The 24487-nt window shown below is 40.6% G+C and overlaps 1 protein-coding gene and 1 non-coding gene across 2 annotated transcripts in view; both read right to left on the reverse strand.

Moving 5' to 3' along the window:
- The window catches only part of LOC124716716 (protein Smaug homolog 1), a 99708-nt gene that overhangs the window by 17351 nt on the left and 57870 nt on the right, over nt 1–24487 (reverse strand). Inside the window, 4 exon segments of the mRNA XM_047243259.1 lie at nt 2153–2447; nt 4757–5029; nt 15436–15546; nt 19144–19315. Of these exon segments, the coding sequence (XP_047099215.1) occupies nt 2153–2447; nt 4757–5029; nt 15436–15546; nt 19144–19315 (851 nt within the window).
- Nucleotides 3913–4038, reverse strand: LOC124717561. The gene has a single exon (XR_007005810.1). It is a non-coding gene; the product is annotated as a small nucleolar RNA SNORA79 (small nucleolar RNA).

Raw genomic sequence — 24487 nt, forward strand, 5'->3', positions numbered from 1 at the left:
ATTATGCTTTGTTATTTTTTCAAACTGTTGCCTCCTTGACCCCCCGGTTCGAGATGTACCCTTGTCCGGTTAATGGCTGACGCTACAGATTACTTTATTAATAATTACAGTACAACGTTACATCACCAGTTACAGTTACATTTTCAGCAAGTACACCAAGTCCTTTCATCCACACATGTATTTTTTCATCATTACTAACTTTACGACAGGAGCGGGTATACAATGTAAAAGGCATATTACTATATACATAACTAGGTCTAGATTGGGACTTAGCATCTATCAGACGAGGCAAGACCTGGCATTGTGCAATAGATGCTAAGTCCCAATCTAGACCTAGTTATGTATATAGTAATATGCCTTTTACATTGTATACTCGCTCCTGTCGTAAAGTTAGTAATGATGAAAAAATACATGTGTGGATGAAAGGTCTTGGTGTACTTGCTGAAAATGTAACTAACTGGTGATGTAACATTGTACTATAATTATTAATAAAGTGATCTGTAGCGTCAGCCATTAACCGGACAAGGGTACATCTCGAACCTGCGGCTCAAGAATGCAACAGTTTGAAAAAATAACAAAGCATAGTGCCGCACTGCCCGCTGAGCGCCTAGCCAGTCGGTGACGCAACCCGCTTGGCTCGGAGCCAGGCCGGTGCACCAGCAGACGTGCGCTGCTAGAGCTACTACAGCATGCATCCATGATAACGCTCTCTCGCTGGTGCCTGCAGAGTCTAAGTCCCTTAGCATCTGCATTAACGTTACCAAGGTCGTTCGCTCCATATATAAGTGGGCAGCACACGCCAGCGAAATCATTCCGCTGTGAGCTCTATCTGCAACAGCATTGAAGCACTATGCCTCGTCGACGTGTATCGTCAACGCCGCCACTGCATGCCTGTCTACAAACACATAATCGGCCTCCAAAATAAACTTGGCACAAATGGAACAGCACAAAGAGTTATATTGAATGGACCCATATTTTTCTGAGGATGTCGAGTGAATTTCAGTCTTGATGCTGGCACAGAAAAACTGATCTGACAAACTGTATGAGGAAAAAATATTGGAAAAGGGGGATTAGGGGTGGGGGTTGGGAGGGGCACAACTTACGATAAGTCAATAAAGTTGAAAAATGTTCTCAAACATGCCCCGTTGATCCACAGAAGGCCTGAATATATAAATAAAAAGAATGTTTGTCCATCTTTATTCAGATGAAACAATTATAAGTAGCTAGTTCCGCTAGTAACTACAATCTTTAGTGCAACAGGTAGTAGCTGGAACAAGTTTGTCATATGTCATGCTGTGATGTAACTGCTGAATTGCTGGTGCAAGTCATGTCGGTCATTGCATTTTTCCGGAATCTTTCCTTCTCATCCTATCTGGTAAATCTCCCATGACCCAGGATTCTGGGAGACTTTTCCCTAAACCTCTCCAATCCTTCTTCACCCCTCTTCCTTCAACTCTTCTGCTCTCTCCATTTATATTATATTATTTATAATTAATTATTTTTGTTATAATGTTAGTGGCATGCTATTTGACACCGTCATGTCTGTTACATAGCTAGGCATCACATTGCAAAATGATGTCAAATGGAAAGAGCATGAAGCGTTGGTTGTAGGGAAAGCAAATAGTTGACTGAGTTTATTGGGGAAATTATGGTGGAAGTAACTCATTTATAATGCAGAATGCATAAGGAACACCCACGCTAGAGAATGCTGAGTACTGCTCTAATGCTTTGCATCCCCACCAGTCCAGAGTAAAAGAAACATACTGAGGCAATTCCAAAGGCACACTGCTACATTCGTTATTGGTATGTTCGATTAACATGCCAGTATTAAGGAGATGCTTAATAAAGATGATGATCTTTTTGAAAAACACTGTCCGAAAGGTTAGGGAACTTACTATGCTAACTGTAAAAAATTCCTATTGTCAATGACGTGCATCACACATTCAGGGCCTCGAGGCACACAGACAGTAGTTTTTCCCTAGCTTCATTTGCAAGTGGAATACACAAGGGACTGACCATCAGTGGTACAAGACACCCTCTGCATACACTGCACAGTGGATTAAGGAGTAAGTACGTAGGTGTACTACGAATGCACGCTTTACGTCGCCACTGTGACAGATGACAGACAGATATCACTCGCAAATTGACTCACCTGTTTTTGCCACTCGCTCGCAGCCCTCCCGACTGGTGCTGGCCCGGACCCGACACCACGGGGCCAGAAATGCACGGCGAAGGAGGGAGAGGCGGCGGAGGGGGTGGGAGGGGCAGCGGCACACAGCGCCACGCGTCCTGGACGCGGCTGCGCCACTGGGCCAGGCGGCGCTTGTGGTGTGGGGGGAAGGCGTCGTGGGTAACGGCACGGTCCAGCAGGTACACCAGCTGCACCAGGTGGCCCGCACACTCGGGATCCGGCCTGCCTCCCACACCGCCCAGCATCTTTGAGCACACTGAAGCACACCACGAGATGAAGTGAACCGGACAAAAAACATCATTTCCTATTTACGCACATATAACTTGGCATTTATGCTGTTAATATACACACACAAATTAAGCCCAAACCATCTGATAATAAATACCGAACTTATAAACAAAAGTAAAAAATGCTACTAGGGAAATCTGACTGAATGATTTCTGAAGCACAACACTAACACTACACAATCAGTTACCAATTTATGCTTAAATATACTGCAGATGACTTTTAGTTAACAATGCTTCAAAACCAAAGACTGCCAGTCTGAAGTCCCCTTGCAAGAAAGGGAATTAAACACTGGGTAATGTGAAAAACGTGCTATCCATTGCCTTCTAAATATTGATTGATCTGTCTGTTCATATATATTTTGTACAGCAAAATTTTGCTGTTTTGAAGTGTTTTGACAACTTCTTTTCCCACTCTTTCACATATCAGCAGTGTGGAAACTTTACCATACTGCCTTTGGAAAAACAAACTGTGAATTTTGCTTTTGAGCATTAGTTCTTTTTCAGCAATAGCGCAGACTTTCACACAGACACCCAAATACGTTTGGGTGACCGCCCTGGAATTTCCATTATGTTATGTAATTTTATTTTTGGCATTAATAAGCTCTACTATTACTGCTTCTTACTTTAGTAATGTTTATGATTATTCATCGGCCCCTTCATATGCCTAGTTGCAGAATTTCTGATCTTTTTAAGACCGAAAATGTTTCATGAAGTTCCCTGCACCACCTGTTACCAAGATGAAAGAGAAGATACTGCTCTGACTTTCTTGTGTCTAAATTGTAATTTGAGACTAATGTTGTCTTACATCTTAACGACTCCATTGTCTTTCAATGTAAGGCTACAACTCTTTGTGACAGATTGGGACTACACATATTATAGAACAATGCAGCATTTTCTGAAGTTTAATTGGGTTCACTATGCTGAACACAATTTTTAGTACAGTCTAGAACCAAAACCTACTGTTTATTTACAGCGGATACTAGTTTACTCATTTTCTTCAGGAGGTCCAAGTTATTTAAATGACAAAATGGACTCCATGTGTAACAGTGAGGTGGAATGTCATTACAGCATAGGGTGGAGAATCTGTTCTCCATTGGCCATGTAGAAGAAGCTGTCTGAACAAATAAATGTGGAAATAGGCCTTAAATAGTATTGTGAAACACATTCTTATACACCAATTACTGCCAGGCAAGAAACACTATTGTACAGAGCTACAGCCGCTGAAAACAATTAGCCCAAACAAAGAACACACATATCAATCATGTGTGTTTTAAGTCTACCTTTTCTTTTACTAAGCAAAAATCAGTGCTCAGGTTGTACAATTAAGTATCTTATATTTAAAAGAATAATCCTGTGGCTAAACAAATAGAAAATGAAGCATCTTTATACTCTACACAAAACTGTGTCTGGCTGGTGTCTTACGCATTATCAAACAATTGTTTGGATCCGCAAAGCCAAACAGTGTTATGGCAACAATTCTGGGTGAAGCAATCCATAGTTATTATATGGCAGTTTGAAATCCTGCAGATACTAAATGTCCTGCACGAGGAACAACTGCCAAGCACACTTCATACCATTTTATAAGCCCCCAATGACATCAACAAAAAACAAAACATTTTCATCATCTGTGTACAGCATATTATATATGATTTAATCACTTTTTGTACATGCTTGTTGAACATAACATGGCAACTAGTAATAATTGTACCTAACATTTCAAATTAACCGTTGTCTCATCATTTAAATAAAGTCCTGTCTGGTTTTAGCTGTAACTACTTTATTGTTTTGTTGTAATTTCAGATTTATGCCATTTTCACGCCCAATATTTTAGGTTATATGACGTAGAAACAGGTTAAAAATGGCTCTGAGCACTATGGGACTTAACTGCTGAGGTCATCAGTACCCTAGAACTTAGAACCACTTAAACCTAACTAACCTAAGAACATCGCACAAATCCATGCCCGAGGCAGGATCAAACCTGCAGCCATAGCGGTCGCGCGGTTCCAGACTGAAGCATCCAGAACCGCTCAGCCAGGAACAGTTTAAAACTAACATTTTTTGTTGAGCTTTGTCTCTCTTACTGCTAATAGTTAATGGTTGTAATCTATGACACGAGTAGACTTAACGACATAACAAAAAGGAAAAACCAAATATACTCGTCACTGACAACAGTCACTGACTATTACTACCAAAAGTGACACAGCATTACAGGAATGTTATTTTTGACCTATTTTTATGCCATAATACAAAATCAATACGAACAGATTTGTGAACTCACCTTTCCCGATGCACCTCGTGAACTGAGTGGGCACGTCCAACTCCCTATCATCGGTACCCTCCTCGTCAGTGTTACTGGCGTCCTCCGCTGCAGCTGCGGGTGGCTGTGGCTTTATGGGGGACAAGAGTACAGTCTTGAGCTCATCGAGGGCCGGGCCCAGGGTAGCGGGTCCCCCCTCCGTCACTTCGCGCTCCACCTGCCGCAAGAGCGACCCGCGCTCCCGCAGCTTCCGCACCGACATCACAATCTTGTGCCTTGCTCCCTTCGTCACACCTAGAAATGAAAATGCGAGCCTTACTTATAACTTGTCAAAGTGTGTGTGTGTGTGTGTGTGTGTGTGTGTGTGTGTGTGTGTGTGTGTGTGTGTGTGTGAGAGAAAAAGAAAGTAAGTAAAGGCAATTTCTTGAAAGATACTTTTTACTAGGAAAACAATATCGCAATTTTAATATTACACACACACACACACACACACACACACACACACAAGTGTGGAGCACCCACAACACACAGGTGTCTATATAATGTCACACACTTACACATCATCAGCAGACAATTAAAGTAGCAATTCTCTGTGACAGGCAGAAAGCAAAACTTCTGCGCTTTACCCAAAACAACAATAGCAACATGTAGGTGGACATTATCGTGCAACAGAATGATGCCATCCATCAACATTGCTGGGTGTTTCGACATTTCTGGCACACTCCAATTTTTTGCAAAGTGTCCACACACCACTGAGAGTTTACTGTAGTACCACATTCCAAAAAGTCTACGAGCAGGGGGCCCTTGCCATCAAAGAAAAAGGTGGTCATGACTTTCCCAGGGTGGTGTGCATGGCTAGAATTTTTTTTATAGTGTGGGTGAAGCCGTGCACTTCCATTGCTGGCACTGGTGCTTGCTCTCCAGCTCAAAATGACACGATATTTTATCTCCCACGATAAAACTGGACAGGAAACGATACTCTCTGTGATACAGTTCCAGGTGCTGCAGCGGCATCTAGTTTTTGTTCAACTTCTGCTCTTATGTCAGGCTGTGGGGAACCCACTGTGCACAGATTTTCGGGAACTTGAGATGCTCTGTCATGGTGGCACGAGCAACACTGTAACCGATGCTCAACACAAGCTGAATTTCTTCCCCTGTCCACCTTCTGTCTTTGTGACACAGTGAGCCTGTCCTGGCCTGTCTTTCAGTCACATCCAACCTTGTTGAAGTTGTTCATTCCACACAAACACTCTCTCCTGTCAGTGTGTTCAACACAGTGAACATTCAGGCACGAATTTCATTTCCTGGCACTACTCCTGTGGTCAAAAACAACACTGGACCTCACTGTTCCTCTTTCCCGTCTTCCATACTGAAGTTTGGCACCCACAGGACTCTCTGACCTCTTGTCGACCATGTCTAACAGACAAATGGCACAGCAGTTAAAGTTTGAGTTTTTCCATCCAAATTCCCAATAGAAAGCACTCCTCTATACACACATACCTGTGTTACCAAAATCTGTACCATGCTCCTTATATATCTGTCAATGTAACTTGGCTGCCCCTTGTGTACTGCAATCATATGATGTATGTAAAAACTTTGTTTAGTACTCAGAGATTTTTGGAAACCCCGAGGAATAGTGAGCCGTGCAGAGTTACAGAAGTTAAAGCAGTTTGAATGAGGTGCACTATGATTTAAATTAAATGAATTATAAAATTTTAATAGCTTATCTTTTAGCAAATTATGCAAAATGATAGTCAAGTTCAATATATTAAATTCTGGCCATACAGCCACGCAAATAAAATTTCTTCCACCGATATTTTGGCTGTGTATCTTCTGGCCAGCCTCATCAGAGTGACTCAAGACCGACAAGGTGCCAAGTGCGGCCTTAAGTGCTCCACTGCGGCGGACCTGCGCGTGCGGCTCACAGGCGTTGGTCAGCGGCAAAGAGAAATGCTTACACATGCACCACTTGTGGCAAAGGCGTAGACACATTCAATTCACTTATCGATGTATGTTTGGTGGCGGCGACATCATCACGGCTTTTCTACAGTTTAATTACCCCAAGAGCTGGATTCCCTGCTTTGTTCAAATTAAAACCATTATCCCCATTTATTAAATTATTAGCTAATCTCTACAACTTCCTTGAAGACAGAATCCCAAACAGAAGAGGCAGATGTTACAATCTTCACATCATTGTAGTTCATAGAATGCCTTTTTTCAATAAAATGTTCGGCCACTGCTGACTTGTCCGACTGTGATAAGCATGTGTATCTTTGATGTTCCACTCATCTCTCACGAATGGTGTGTGTTGTTTGACCTATGTATGACTTCTTACAATTTCTGCACGGAATCTGATACACACCCATCTTATGAAGCAATAAATTGTCCTTTACAAAGCAGAGTAAAGCTGCCTTCTTCATGGGAGACCGGAAGATCACCTTAACACAGTGTTTGTCGAGAATACGGCCTATCTTCAAGGAAAGAGCACCCACATAATGCAAAAACGCATTTGATCTGACAGAATTACTATTTTCTTCCCCATTACATACCTACATTGCAAGCTCTATGAATTTGTTGTGGAGAAAACCCATTCGCTTTAAAAATGCTCATGAGGTATGTGCACCCTCCTTGCACACTTATCGGATATACAGTGCACCCTACACACTAATGTCTTACAGACACCTATGGTCTGAAGGGTGATGGCAGCTACTGGCATGTTGATATAGATTTGTATGTGTTGGTTTATGATACGTGTCATGTCCTAATGTGCTATCAACTTTACAGCAAATGATAACATCCAAAAAGAGAGGCAGCCGTCTTTTATATTTCCATAGTAAATTTGAAACTAGCATGCATAGAATTCAAATGCTCAAAACTCGATGCAATTCATCCACCCTGTGTGACCATACTACAAACATGTTGTACACGTGCCTCCAGAAGATCATTGGTTTAAAACTTGCCGATTCCAATGTCTTGTCCTCTGAGTATTTCATGAAGAATTTAGCTACCAGAGAGGAGAGGAGACATCAATCTGCTCATAAAATTCACCATTAAAATGAAAAAAGATGACAAAAGCACATGTTCAAATAAGACCATGATGTTCTCAACAAACTGTTGGTCGATTACAGAGAGTCCTTTGCACCTTGGTGCACAGTGAAACCACATCAACACTAACTAGCACATCCGTACTATTTAGCCTGACATTGCCAAGTCTGTGAATAAAATCCATACAATTATGAATGTGGTGACTACATCTTCCTACCAATGGTTTTAATAAGGAAGCTAAATATTTGGCACATAAATATGTTGGTAAATCAACAGTGCGCATTGTAAGCCTCAAAGACAAATCCTCTACATGCTCATCCTCATTCATCTTGTGAACTTTAGGAAGCCGATAAAATCTCTGTGGTACTGCACCTCTTACTTTTAAACTTCTTTTGACTTCCTTTGTAGTGATGAAGCATTCAGCAAGGCAGCAGTCATTATTGTCGCTTTGTTGGTAGAGTCTTTGTTAATCTTCTGGTATCCGCCAGAACTAAGTAGACCACATAACTTTTCCTTATAGACTTCCCGAAGCAAAATGACAGTAGCATTACCTTTATCAGGATGTAGGATGACTGTTAGTATCCTCATGCAGCTTTAATACTTCTAATCGCTCTGTCTTGTGGATGATCATTCGTGATTGCTCAGCAGCTTTCATGTCAGATTTCTTTTGCTGAATCCTCTGATAGTAGTCCGACAGCTCCCTCAGTGGCACTGATGAAAGACGATCTCGGCAAAGTCATTAGAGCACGAGCAAAATTTAGCCCTTTACTTAAGACAGATAATGTGGCTTCATCCAGATTCTTACCCATCAAATTTATGACAGGACGTTGAATAAGAGAGTCCACCTGAGAAGGCTGGTTTAATCAGCTATACTTGGCAACTTGTCTTTCTGTAACCACTTTGCAAAGCCAGTCAGACTTAGCCCATGTTGAGTCATCAATCCATTAGTCAGGAAATAAAACAGCTGCTATTTTCAAATGCAAATGATACATGTGTTCAGAAAAAATGTCCAAATTCCGCTGAGTAAAATGAATTATTTCTCTGACAATAGCAGATCCAGCCCTATGTAAAATTCTATTTATTGCAGTGTTTTTGACAAAATGAACCGACTTTGCAAATTTTGGAACAACTCCATGATCCTGGCACTTCAGTAAGAAACTCAAGGAGATCAATAGTCTTGCTCTCTGGTGTTGAAATATGTCCAAACTATGACCCCTCAAAACCATCTCCTTCCCGAAGAGGTACTCTATGGCTTTTTCAACTTCTCGCAACGTAATGAATAGTCCATTAAATTTCAGGCATGTAGCAGTGCAAAGAAAATTTCTTCCATTGATATTTCGGTTGCATATGTCCGGTCATCCTCAGAGTGAGTCTGACTGAGATGGCAAAGTGGCTACAAAAAGACAGATTGCCAAGTACAGCCTGTTAGACCAGCCTTCTCAGATGGACTGTTATTTGACGTCCTGTCATAAATTTGATGGGGTTAGGATCTGGATGAAGTTAGTTTATCTGTCTTAAGTAAAGGGCTAAATTTTGCCCCCACTCTTAAAACTTTGCTGATATCATCTTTCATCAGTGTCGCTGAGAAAGCTGTCTGACAGCTATCAGAGGATTCAGCTGAAGAAATTAGACATGGAAGCTGCTGAGCAATTATGAAACATCACCTACAAAGAATTAATGTTTCCAAAGAAGAGAGATTCAAGATACGAAAGCTGCTTGAAGATACTAACACAGTCATCCTACATGCTGATAAAAGTAATGGTACTGTCATTTTGCCTCAGGAAGTCTATAAGGAAAAGTTATGCAGTCTACTTAGTTCTGGTGCATACCAGAAGATTAACAAAGAGCTTACCAACAAGTGACAAAGACTGCTACCTTGCTTAACGCTACATCACTAGCAAAGGAAATCTTAATGAGTTTAAAAGTTCGAGATGCAGTACTACTGAGACTTTATCGGCTCCCCAAAGTTCACAAGATGGATAAGAATGAGCGTCTAGAGGATGCGTGTGTGAGGCCTGTAATGAGCACTACTGGTTCACCAACATATTTTTCTGCCAAATATTTAGCTTCCTGGTTAAAACCACTGTTAAGAAAATGTAGTCACTGGATTCGTAATTCTATGGATTTTATTCAGAGACTTAGCAATGTCAGACTAAATAGTATGGTCTTGCTCATTAGTTTTGACGTGGTATCATTATATACCACGGTACCTTTAAAAGTCTCCCTCCCTCCCCCCCCCCCTCTCCCTCCCTCCTCCCCCCCTCTCCCTCCCCCCCCCTCTCCCTCCCCCCCTCTCTCTCCCCCCCCCCCTCTCTCCCCCCCCCCTCTCTCCCCCCCTCTCTCCCCCCCCTCTCTCTCTCCCCCCCCCCTCTCTCTCCCCCCCCCCTCTCTCTCTCCCCCCCCCCCTCTCTCTCTCCCCCCCCCCCCCTCTCTCTCTCTCTCTCTCTCTCTCTCTCTCTCTCTCTCTCTCTCTCTCTCTCTCTCTCTCTCTCTAATCAGCCAACGTTTTGGTAAGAACATCACGGCCTTATATGAACATGTGTTTTTGTTGTCTTATGTTGTCTTATTTTCAGGTTAATGGTGAATTTTATGAGCAGTTTGAAGGAGTTGCTATGGGAAGCCCTTTCTCCCCTCTGGTAGCTAAATTATTCATGGGAGACTTCGAGGACAAGGCACTGGACTCATCAAATTTTAAAAAGCAATGATCTTCTGGGGGTACGTAGAAAACACATTTGCAGTATGGCTGCACAGTATAGACGAATTATATCTATTTCTTGAGCATTTGATTTCAATCCATGCTAGTATCAAATTTACTATGGAAATAGAAAAAGACAGCTGCCTCCTTTTGGAATGTTGTCATTTGCCGTAAAGCTGATGGCACATTAGGACATGCCGTATATCGTAAACCAACACATACAAATCTACATTTACATGCCAGTAACTGCCATCAAGCTTCACAGGCCATTGATGTTCTTAAGACCTTAGTGTGTAGGGCACACTGTATATTCAATAAAGATAGTTTGCAAGAAGAGCTTGCATACCTCACAAGCATTTTTAAAGGGAACGGGTTTTCTCCACAACAAATTCGTAGAGCATCCAACATAAAAACTAGAATGCAGTTATGTGATGGGGGGAAGAAGATAGTAATTCCTTCAGATCAAGTGTATTTCTGCCCTACGTGGGTGCTCTTTCCTCAAAGATAGGATGTATTCTCGGGAAACACTGTGTTAAGGCGATCTTCTGGCCTCCCACGAAGACTGCAGGTTTACTCAATTCTGTAAAGTATGATTTATTGCTTCGTAAGGTGGATATGTATCAGATTTCTTTCGGAAATTGGGAGAAGTCCATACATAGGTCTCACAACACGCACTGTTCATGAGATGTGTGGAACATTAAGATACACATGCTTATCACAGTCAGATAAGTCAGTTGTGGCTGAACATTTCATTGGTACAGGGCAGACCATTTACTACAGTGATGTGAAGATTTTAACATCCACCTCTTCCATTTGGGATTCTCTCTTCAAGGAAGCTATAGAGATTGGATTAAATAATAATTTAATACTGAGGGATAATGTTTTTAATTTGGAAAAAAAACACGGAATCCAGTTCCAGAGGTAATTAAACTGCAGAGAAGTCATCACAGTGTCGCTGCCGCCAAACATATATTGATAAGCGAATTTAATGTCTGCACCCCTTCGCCACAGGCAGTGCATGCGTAAGCGTTTCTCTTTGCTGCTGACCAGTGTCTGTGACCCGCATGTGCAATACTGCCATGGTGGAACATTTAGGGCCCCGCCCTGGGCACCTTGTCAGTCTTGTGACTCACTTCGAGGATGGCCAGATGATACGCAGCCGAAATATCAGTGGAAGAAATTTTATCTGCGTAGCTGCATGCCCAAAATTTAATGGACTATTCATTATGCTGCGAGAAGTAGAAAATGCACAATTGCCAATTTAATCATGTCCCACATTTTGTGCAAATAGTAGCTCGACAAAGCTTTCAGAATAATTCTTAACAGGTTCTCTCTTCTGCCTCTGCTATTTGGTGAACAGTCTCGTTTACTCCCGAGTTATTTACATTCTGCCAGAACTTTCCTTACTATATATGTGTTTAAGGGAAAAGGGGGGCACTAAATATCAATAAACTTGAAATGAAAAAGAAACCTTCACAAACAACTGCAAAACCTTTTCAAGTGATCAATTTCAAGTTGGATACCTTAACTATATCGCTTCTCAAGGTGTAGCTCAGGTTTGAGGTTTAAGAAGATACAAATTAAACAATTATCCTAACAACAACACTCTGTATTGTATGCCATTTCGAGCAGTGTCTGATGAATTTTTGAAATTTTACTCAATACATTTATTACTACAGGTCATTTGTCAGACACATGTGTATAATCTAAAAATTACATTAGTTTCGCACACAAGCTCACGATACTATCATCTGGAATCTTACCTCCATTTTTTGGGTGCTCAGTGAACATACAAAAATCTGTTTAGATGTTTGGCCCTTCTGGAACGCAAACTGTGATGTAAGTATTTCATAATTTACCAGGTGAGTGAGAAGCACATGTTACTGTATCTATAATTTTGGTAAACAATGTAAGCAGACTGTAAGAATGCAGAATAAAATGCTCTCAGACTTCCAGTGACATGTAGTAGCTGAAATGCTCCGAGCTTTTAACTGAGCACCCTTCGCCCATTGCCATGTTTACTACTTGGGGCAGGTGGTAAACCTGGGCGGCCACTGGCCGTTTGTGTGCAGTAACCGGGGCACATGGTACACCCTTCTACACATCAGCTGCTGGCTGTGCCACAATTGAGGGCTGCAATATTGCCATATATGGCCACATTTTTACTCTGCGTACATTGCAACCACTTCAACTTTGTGGTAGAGTTTTATGCCATTCAGAGCTGTAGGTCTCAGTTTCTATTAAAACATTTGCCAGTGTTTTATTTGAATGGCTTCTTTAATTATAATGTCTTAGAAGCAATTAGTGCAAGCCACAACAAAGGCATCATCGAATTCTCTGCGGGAACAGTTTTCTAGATCATGCTCAGCTAATGCAGATTTTTCAGGGTAGTGTAGCCAATCAAAGACATAAGACTTGCAGCACTTAGAAGGTATTTTGTAAATATCAAGTGTTCTGCGATCTGCCACGTCTTTCCCAGTCCGAGTAATTGCTGGATATTTGACAGTCATGTGCGACTTTCTGTGTGTCTTCTGCAAGTATCTTACCGGACATGACGGCACAGTGTGACAAACACGCAATTTCATTTTCTTGCTCCTCGTCGGGTCTTATTTCGGTTCTTCATTTATTCGGACAATATTGTAGCTGTTGTTCCTGAAGATCTTATGTAAGTGACTCAGCTCATGGGATATATCATCTGTTTCAGATATTGCTAAAGAATTTACCAATGTCTGCATAACAGTGCAATTCTGTGCCTGATCACAAGTGAAACAGCAGACAAAACACACTGCACAATGAGCCCCATCATCACAAAACGAAATACCACACCAAACTCTCCAGGGCTATGAGCAATAGCCTCCAACACTACACAATGAATACAGCACTGTGAATTTTCCTGCTGACATGGATAACACTAATGATGGAACATGTGAACTACAATACGAATGTCTCTGCACTACAGAAGCCATGCAGTAATATAATTGCCAGTGATGTCCCAGCCAGCTGCTAGATTATATTAAGGTGCACCAGCCACCAACGGCAGTCATCTCACCTGACAGCGGCCAATGAGTAATGCATCAAAAGCTCCTCGCATTTTAACCACCCAACATCAATGGGAGCCTGAGAACATTTTATTCAATCTGAAGAGACTGGTTTGTAGTTCAACACCTATTAAGTCACCAAGCTATTGACACACAGTTTTCTGTTTTCAAGAAAATGGCTGCATCCCTTCTTCCTAAACAGAAGGGACTCTCAAAGATCCAAGTGAAGCAGGTTTAATCGTTGATGGAAATCTGACACTTAAGTGTTTTTGATGATCAAATTTCACAATAGGATAAACAAAATTTGGTAAGTTGTGTTGCAAATTGATTACTGAATTTAGCAATGACAAAGAACCTTTAAAGTTGTTTCCAACTGAAAACAGACCCAGAAATTTGTTGTTGTTGTGGTCTTCAGTCCTGAGACTGGTTTGATGCAGCTCTCCATGCTACTATATCCTGTGCAACGTGCTTCATCTCCCAGTATATACTGCAGCCTACATCCTTCTGAATCTGCTTAGTGTATTCATCTCTTGGTCTCCCTCTACGATTTTTACCCTCCACGCTGCCCTCCAATACTAAATTGGTGATCCCTTGATGCCTCAGAACAGGTCCTACCAACTGATCCCTTCTTCTAGTCAAGTTGTGCCACAAACTCCTTCCCAATTCTTTTCAATACCTCCTCATTAGTTGTGTGATCTACCCATCTAATCTTCAGCATTCTTCTGTAGCACCACATTTCGAAAGCTTCTATTCTCTTCTTGTCTAAATTATTTATCGTCCATGTTTCACTTCCAAACATGGCTACACTCCATACAAATACTTTCAGAAACGACTTCCTGACACTTAAATCTATACTCGATGTTAACAAATTTCTCTTCTTCAGAAACGCTTTCCTTGCCATTGCCAGTCTACATTCTATACCTTCTCTACTTTGACCATCATCCGTTATTTTGCTTCCCAAATAGCAAAACTCCTGTACTACTTTAAGCATCTCATTTCCTAATCTAATTCCCTCAGCATCACCCGACTTAATTCGACTACATTCCATTATCCTCGTTTTGCTTTTGTTGATGTTCATCTTATATCCTCCTTTCAAGACACTGTCCATTCCGTTCAACTGCTCTTCCAAGTCCTTTGCTGTCTCTGACAGAATTACAAAGTCATCGGCGAACCTCAACGTTTTTATTTCTCCTCCATGGATTTTAATACCTACACCGAATTTTTCTTTTGTTTCCTTTACTGCTTGCTCAATATACAGATTGAATAACATCGGGGATAGGCTACAGCCCTGTCTCACTCCCTTCCCAACCATTGCTTCCCTTTCATGTCCCTCGACTCATAACGGTCATCTGCTTTCTGTACAAATTGTAAATAGCCTTTTGCTCCCTGTATTTTGCCCCTGCCACCTTTAGAATTTGAAAGAGAGTATTCCAGTCAACATTGTCAAACACTTTCTCTAAGTCTACAAATGCTAGAAACATAGGTTTGCCTTTCCTTAATCCCTCTTCTAAGGTAAGTCGTAAGGTCAGTATTGCCTCACGTGTTCCAACATTTCTACGGAATCCAAACTGATCTTCTCTGAGGTCGGCTTCTACCAGCTTTTCCATTCGAATGTAAAGAATTCGCGTTAGTATTTTGCAGCTGTGACTTATTAAACTTATAGTTCCGTAATTTTAACATCTGTCAACACCTGCTTTCTTTGGGATTGGAATTATTATATTCTTGTTTAAGTCTGAGGGTATTTCGCCTGTCTCATACATCTTGCTCACCAGATGGTAGAGTTTTGTCAGGACTGGCTCTCCCAAGGCCATCAGTAGTCCTTAAATTTATGTAAAGTAAAACTAAGATACTTTACTTATAATATCCACTTCAAAATTATCAGAGTTCTTCACATCAAATTTTAAATAATAAAAAGCCTTTACCTCTCGCAGCCAGCCACTCTTCAGTCAGTGCCATCATCTCCTCATACGTCAGTGTCAAGAAAAGGCTGACATATTTGTGCAGGCGAAGTGATTTCAGCCACGCTGGTACATCTGAAAAGAAAGAATCATTATTTTCTAGATGTTGGTTATGTAGCAAACGTCCACAAGACTTTTAGCTGTTAATAATTCAATAATTTCAACAAAAGAGAATTTTCTTACAGTCTTAATTTTTTAAATTTTATTATGTTTGGCTCATGTATGCACAGTATGCATAATCTATTTCAAGACTTCTGTCTCATTTTCGTGCACCTGTGAAGCATGCTTCACGACTAATGCTGCGAACACTTTAACAGCAGTGTGAAGCACATCATGTACTTCCCATAATGTAACAGCACTTAAGGTACTTCTGGTATTTGATTCATGAACCACACCGAATAGGTACCTGAAGGTGAGACAATATTGTCTAAGTACTGTACACACCAGATAAATATCAAAAAAAGATGTGCAATAGCTTAAGCAGCCTCAACTGACTGCTATGGTTATACTGAAACTTGTATTTTTCTTTATTAAAAGTTATCAGTTGTTGATAAAGGAGGTTACTTCTACAACGTGTGTGTGGTGCTCTCCAGCTCGACACTTCCGTAACTACTTTAAGATCAACAACCATCTACATATACAAGAGCATGGTTTAGCGATGGGACATTGCCATGATGGTACGCTAATATTTTTCATCACCATATGGAGAATTTTTTTTTAACAATCCACAATGGACAAATATAGTTCAATACTACTGCACATACGTACATGACAATTTCATTTGAAAGGATTGAAAGGAAATGGACACCTTCCACTCAAGGAAATAACCTATATAAAAGATGTTTTTACAATTGAACGTGAATAAGACAATGAAACAAATTCTCTTGATCCCGAAATCACAAGAGATGGAACAACACACAAATTCAACATACCAAAAACAGCAACAACAGATTATATAATACATAACAGGTCGTCATGCAAAACCACACAAAAAAAAGCTTATTTATGAACCTGTGTGTAGAGAGAGAGAGAGAGAGAGAGAGAGAGAGAGAGAGAGAGAGAGAGAGAGAGAGAACAATGAAGTATCCATTGGCTATCATCTGAACACTTAAGAAATATAGCAAAAAATACAATCGTTACAACATCACCATAGTTACCAAATTTATACCAGAAAACTACAAACAAGTTTAAAAGATGAATGCCAGCATTACGCCAACAAGGGCAAATTATGGGAAATATACAGACTTCACTGTCATACCCCACTGGGAAAAATTTCAGATAAAATCAGAGTTGCGCTCCAGAATAGCAACCTAAAAATAAGCTTCAGAGCACTGAACACACTTATCACAAATTTGTCTTAACATAGAACAATCCTGTAAATTTGCACATTTGCCTGTATACAAGTTAAAATGCAATAACTGAAAGAAAATTCACACAGGACAAACTGGATGAAATTTCAAAACAAGATTTAAGAGACATCTGACCCTATATGGCATGAATTTGTCTTGAAAGAACAAAACCACACAGCCAGTGACATGGCAGAATCCTATTAGTGCTATATATTGCCAAAAATGGTGCTTTACTAAATATTTGGAACAAATAGAAATTTTTACATATTTTACAAAATGGCCTGGCATTATTCTAAACAAACAGATCATTAAAGAATTAAAAACTTTAATGAACACACATTTCTTTGTTCTGCTATCAAAGATAACAAATCTGAAGTACCATTTTATATATATGCTGTGATATACACCAAAAGTAATTTTTGCACATATAGCATTTGCCAATAAATAGGCAAGCTGAGCACAAAGTCTTGCCGTAATTATAACAATTTATTACAGAATAACCGTTTAACATAAAAAACCCTTAACACTAATCTATGTAATGGCATCAAATGTAAATTGTTAAGACCACTTACGTTGGTAAACCTCAACGTGTGCTCCCTTGGTAGCTCTGAGAATGTCAAGCCAGTATTCCAGTTCCCACCAAGTGTTTCTTAACATGTGTTCTGTCACAGTAGCCACAGCAGATTGTATCCTAGCCTTCAGTTCGTTGAAGTCAGCAACTGGTGTGACGAAGACTCTGTCCTTGATATAGCCCCAGAAAAAAAGTCAAGGGGCATAATGTCTGGAGAGCGGGATAGCCACGGTGTTTGACCGTTCCTTCCAATCCACCGATCCAGAAATGTTTCATCCAGGAAATCACGCACTATCAAAGCCCAGTGGGGTGGGGGCGGGGGGGGGATTGCTCCATCTTGCTGGAAAATTATCCATGGTTGACATTTTTCTAATTGTGGGGCAATGAACTGTTGCCAAACATCTAAGTATATGTTAGTGGTAATGGATTTTTCCATTAAGAAAAACAGTCCAAAAGCTTTCTTATGCACAAGGCCGCACCAAGCATTCACTTATTCACTGTCTCGCTGTAACTGTACAGTAGCATATGGAGACTCAAACCCATATAAGGACATTATGCCTATTTACCATTCCACTGATATGAAAGGTGGATTCATCGGTAAAACATAAGCGATTTAAGTAATCGTTAGCGTCATCAATCCTGTTGAGAATCTCAGCTGCAAATTCATCAAATGTCAGCAAATCATTCAGCTGCAAGGATTGCACGATTTGCACTTTGTAAGCATGCAACCTACACCTTTCATGAAGAATCTTCACCACACTTGCTTGCGGTACTTGAAGTTCAAGTGATGCTTGACGAGTTGATTTGGACAGACTCCGTTGAAATGACTGCCGAACATGATCGACAGCTGCATCGCTCACAAGAGCCCTGCCATTTCGAGGACGATCTTCAATGCTGCCCATTTCGTTAACTTTGCATACCATTGGTTTATTGATTTTATGTCAGGAGGACTGTGTCCATAAGAAACCTGAAATTTACGCTGAACACTGATGGGCAATTTCGTTCTGTGAAACCAAAGCACACATTGCGCTTTCTCCTGCTTCAACGCCATTTGGCCAGAAACTAACGTGACCTAACAGACCGCAACGGTGTTATGGAGCACTAGCGCCATCTATTGGCCACAACAACTAGATAAACTAATCTATGTAATGGCATCAAATGTAGCTTATTATGTCAAACAGTTATTCTGTAATAAATTTTTATAATCAGAACAAGACTTTGTGATCACCCTGTATATTTCATCAAAAATTCCTTATACTGGTTACATATGTATACATCAATCACGTGATTATATTATTACATGAACATTACAAAATACTGGGTTATGCTACAGAAAATTACAATGATCTGAAAAATCATAGATATATAAAACTTTACAATATACAGTGTACTAACTTACCATAAGAAATGTTTATCTTTTATGTGTGCAAAACAGGAACCGCTGATGATGGCAATGCCCGAAACTATATTGGTGAAATAAAACACTACCACAAATCAGCTTTGGCCAAAATGTTATCTAACTAACCAGAAAACACACGCACACACGCGTGTGATGGGTTGTCGTATATGTAGATATGGGAAAATTTATCTACGCCCAATCTTAGTCTGAGAGGAAAGTAAGAATTGGATAACATTAAAATAAATGAAAACAGTGAAACACCAATCATTCTCACACTTTTATACCATACCATACACAGAATTTACAGTGCATTAAAATATCTATAGATTTCCCTTGCCCCCTTTAGAACTCACCCCTCATGCCGACAGGGTCGGGTCCCTGCTGCAGGGAAATGTTATCCTCCAGCTGCGATTCAGAGCCACTGCCTGACGACGCCAGTGAACTCTGCGGCGACAGCGGAGGCGGGTGCTCCGAGGACAGTGAGAAGCTGCGGGGCTTGTTCCTCGCATTGTAGCTGAGGTCGTCCTGCAAAGGGGAGAATTTTTTTACATTGTTCTGCTGAAGCAGACAGGGAAATCTGGCCACCAATTTGACTAATATCCTGTAGGACTAAACTGCAAAATGATACAAAACAAACCAACATATTTCGAAGTATGTACGACGTTCTACGTCTATACTAATCACACCTTGAGGTTAAACTAACTGCCAATTTAAATATGGTTACTACCAATAAAATTGGGAAAGAAAAAAAAATAAAATAAAAATAAAAAATAGTGCCACGTAGCTATAAGAAATAACAGGTCACACTTATCTAACACATGTAGCATAAGTGTTCCCCAAAAGTATTGTCCAATATCGTTGATATCCATCTCTTTTAAAACCAAAGAAAATATACTTAACTCAAAGGTACAGTGGTATCTCTCTAGCAGACCTCCACAACAATCGGCAAGGATTCCGAAAACATCCATCCTGTCAAATACAATTTGCACTTTCTTCATACGACTTTTTTAAATCAATAACAAATGAAACATCAGAGATAGTGGACCGCTGAAAAATCTCTAACACAAACAAAAAACCACAAATGGAAACGATTAGCATAATGTCTTTAAGCTCAAGATTCTCGGATGGCTGACCAACTAAACGAGTGGCAGCCGTGTGCCATTCACCCTCTAACCACGAACCTACTCGCATTCCCAAAGGAAATACAATTTTTATTTAGAATCAGTTGTGCACAATGTGCTTGGTAACTGTAGGAACTATTTTCCATTTTTATGTAATATATACAAGTTAAATACCATATCCAAAGAAATCTTATTGAAACACTGGAGTAATTCAGAATGTATTTTAACTGAAGGCGATTCTGTTGACATAAATGGAGAAGAATCAAACACATGAAATTACAGCAGTACCTGTATTTTTACACAAAAAAGAAAGCCTAAGCAATTTAGTGAGCTTAATTACAAGGTTAAGTTTTGCCCCATATCTCACTTTTACTTTACGAAAATTTTCAATGATACCAATAACTGTGGCAAGTAGCTAACGGAGTTTCTCCACATTAAAATTAAATAAGAACTTCTTATGTTAGACTACTAGAAAAAAAAATCATCTCACTGGTTTGACAATTTAGCATAGAGTTGCTGTCAAGTAAATCTGAAGGCTGTAATAAAGTGTGCTAAAAAAAGGCAAGTGTGATTTTAGTGTAATTGATGTTATTTTGATTTGTTCTGCAAATAATGGCATTTAAAAATGTAAAAAATTATATTGTTAACAATTTGTGGCATGGTACAGATATTTCTTAACTTCTACTGTTTTGTATTGCTTGACTGTCTGTGTTATACATTTAAAATTCAAATGTGTGTGTTCTCTTAAGAAGGTGGCAATTTGCCTTTTGTCCAGGGCGACAAAGAAGTGGAGGAAACACATACCCAGGCAATGCCAGGTACTCAGTGAAGATATAAACTTGAGATAAATTTAACAATTTGTATGTTGTGGGCTGACGCTTTTAGTTATAGACATACCGACAATATTGATTATCATTTACTTTATATGTTCTAGGTCCAATGAGATATGTTCCTTTGCGGGAAATCAATGATATATTGAAATCATGGTGCTGCCCCATAATATTCTGGTGCCAAAAAACTGAGTAAAAATAATTATTTACTCCAATATAATGGAAGGAAACATTCCACGTGGGAAAAAATATGTCTGCTTGTGTCTGTATGTGTGGATGGATATGTGCGTGTGTGCGAGTGTATACCTGTCCTTTTTTCCCCCTAAGGTAAGTCTTTCTGCTCCCGGGATTGGAATGACTCCTTACCCTCTCCTTTAAAACCCACTTCCTTTCGTCTTCCCCTCTCCTTCCCTCTTTCCTCATGAGGCAACAATTTGTTGCGAAAGTTTGAATTTTGTGTGTATGTTTGTGTTTGTTTGTGTGTCTATCGACCTGCCAGCGTTTTTGTTCGGTAAGTCACCTCATCTTTGTATTTATAATTATTTACTCCGTGATTTTAACAATTAATGGCTTACTTCATGCTGCAGGAAACAGGACTGTATCACAAATAAGACCATTTCACTATAATACGATTGTATGAATTGCTTATTTCAAAATGATGTTTATGGAATGATCCAGGAACTTTGTTTTGTGTTGCAATTGCAAGCAAGAAACTTTCACCCCAAGATCACCAATAGCTAATGTGTTAAGAAAAGTTTCATTCATTTTACATTTACACACAAGTTCCTTGCCAGACATCTCATCTATTCACTAGTGGACTCAAACAATTTTGTTCTGCCACCTTTACCAAGATGGCATGCCAGACAAACTAGAAAAGCAGCTAGCACACCCCACAAGAAAGTTGAGTTAGGCATAGGACTAACACTACACTATTTTGTATGGCTGTTGATGGCTTTATTACAGAAAGATGTTTTAAAATTTGAACACTACAGGAATTGTCTTTAAGACTAGAGGAGCTCGTTTCATTGAGTGACGCAATTCACCATTTTCTCCGTGATGATGAATATGTCTCAGATGTGTTGGACTGTGAGGAATATATAGACGAAATTAAATGTTTCTACAAATGCAATCTAATACAAACTTTCAGAATTAACATTGAAGATAACTATGACATCACCTACAATGTCCACACGCAATCCACTGTACATGTCTCTGTCAAGCTACCAGCCATTAACCTATGCTATTTTGTGGAGATTTCGAAATACGGCCACACTTTATGCAAAAAATTGAATTCACCCTTGATAAAGACCCGCCACCTTCTACAGTAAACAAAAATGTTTTCATATGAGGGTGACCTGCAGTTTTTAATAGTAGAATAACTAACAGCTAACACATATGAGGGAACAAAGAAAATTCCATAGAATCGATACAGGGATACCAATCATTATCAGTGCGCACATTGATAAGGATGCACTAAAACCTGTACAGTAAGCAACATAACAAATGCTGAATAATACATTTCTGGAATGTAAGCACTGTATGCTGTAAGGGAAGCACCATCCACTAAAGTTCAACTCTGAACATTCAACAAGCATTTCTTGTTTGACTGTCAGAAATGGGCTATTCATGTTAAAATAACTGAAATATCTTAAGGAGACATAGTGGAGTGAACTTTTTAGTAGATCTTCATGGCTTTCCGTACAAATCTTTTGTGCACTAAGAATGTCATCCTTTAACTTCTCACACATGGCAGCAACACTTCACATAAAATCAAAGCAAAGTAAAAACTCTTTGGTTGGTCAGTTGCTTTGTTTTGTTTTAGGGCACAAAAACAACTAGGGTCGTATGTGCCCAAGTCAAAACTATAGAACACGAAGACAGAGAGGAGTTAAGAAAAGACTCTACATCAGACCCAATTGACGTAATAGGAGACGGCTAAAAACAGGCATGTGGAAAAAGGGCTAAAGAGACACCACACAGAAACAGAGGTCCAAAACTAAAAATTAAATGGCCTTTGCCATATTGCTTTGGCAGATAAAAAGTAAGACACAGTCGACAGCCTGCATGTCATCTGCTAAAATGGCCGATAACTCAGTCGACAAACCCAAACAGGAACGTAAAAGGTTAAAAAAAATGGACATTCCATCAGGAAGTGGTGGACAGTTAAAACTTGAGCACAATGTGTACCAAGTGGGGGATAGTGCCACTTAGCAAATGACGATGGCTAAGAAGGCAGTACCTAATACACAGTCTAGCTAAAATGACCTCCTCCCGGTGGGAGGGCAGAGTGGAGGTCGACGAAGCCGCTGGGAGAGGCTTAATAGGCTGGAGCTTATTCCCGTGAAGGGAGGACCATTTGCTATGCCAAAGGGAAACCACCTCTTGAAAGCTGCCAACATGATCATTGGAGGGAATATAGGATCAGTGAGCTACGGTACGAGGACTGCAGCTTTGGCAGCAGTGTCAGCAGCCTCGTTACCTGGCAGACTAACATGACCAGGAACCCACAGAGACATCACACTAGCTCCACCAAGAGTGAGCAGTTGACTGTTTTCCTGGACACGCTGCACTAAAGGATGGGTGGTGTACAGTGCACAGACTTTGAAGGGCACTGAATGAGTCGGATCGGAGGTCACAATTGAAAAGGCTGTGTCGCCAGATGTACTCCGTGGCCTGATACGAAGCAACGAGCTCGGCTGTAAACACTGCGGAGTGTGCCAGAAGCCGATAGTGAAAGACACTGGTCCCAATGATGAAGGCACACCCGACCCCATGGTCAGTCCGAGAGCCATCACTGTATACAAAGGTACTATTGTGAAGTTCCACGCGAAGGTCTTTAAACTGAAGGCGATAGACCGAGGCTGCAGTAGTGCCCTTAGGAATCGAATGAAGGCCAAGGTTAACATGGGCCACTTCACAAAGCCAAGGTGGTGAAGGGTTCACACCCAGTGAGAAAGGTGCAGGTAGAGTGATGTTAAGCCACTGTAGCAAGTGTTGAAAGCAGACTCCAGGAGATAACAGGGAAGAGGGATGAACCCCATACTGACGATCAAAGGAATCATCAAAGAAGGAAGCATAGGATGGGTGGCCACGCACAGCAGACAAATGGCACGCATACCTGCTGAGGAGAAAGTGGTAGGACAGAGGTAGTTCAGCAGCTTCAGCATACAAACTGGGCTGGTGTGACACTCATGGCCAAACTGATGCAATGACGGTGGATGGTGTTGAGATGGTGTAAGAGGGATGGGCGTGCAGACACATAAACAAAGCACCCATAGTCTAGTTTCGAACAGACACGAGACCGGTACGAACAGAGGAGGGTGATTCGATCGGCACCTCAGGGAGTACCATTGAGGACACGCTGGACATTGAGGAACATCATACAGCAGGCTGCCAAGTAAGATACATGGGAGGACCAAGAGAGTTTCCTATCGAGCATGAGCCCCATGAAGTTCGTAGAATGGAAAGGCAACAGGCCCAAGATGAAAAGATGGTAGGAGAAACCACTTATGTCGCCAAAAATTCATATAGACGGTTTTGTCAGTGGAAATGTGAAGGTCATTGTCTATGGTCTAGGATTAAAGATGATCAAGACACCACTGAATACACTGCTCAGTGAAATATAGGTCCGTGGAGAACTGCAATAGATGGCAAAACTGTCAACAAAAGGGAAGCCGGAGATGGCCGGTGGGAGACACGCCATGATAGGATTAATGGTGACAGCAAAGAGGACAACACTCAGGATG

This window comes from Schistocerca piceifrons, chromosome 9, assembly GCF_021461385.2.
Source record: "Schistocerca piceifrons isolate TAMUIC-IGC-003096 chromosome 9, iqSchPice1.1, whole genome shotgun sequence".
Taxonomy (NCBI): domain Eukaryota; kingdom Metazoa; phylum Arthropoda; class Insecta; order Orthoptera; family Acrididae; genus Schistocerca; species Schistocerca piceifrons.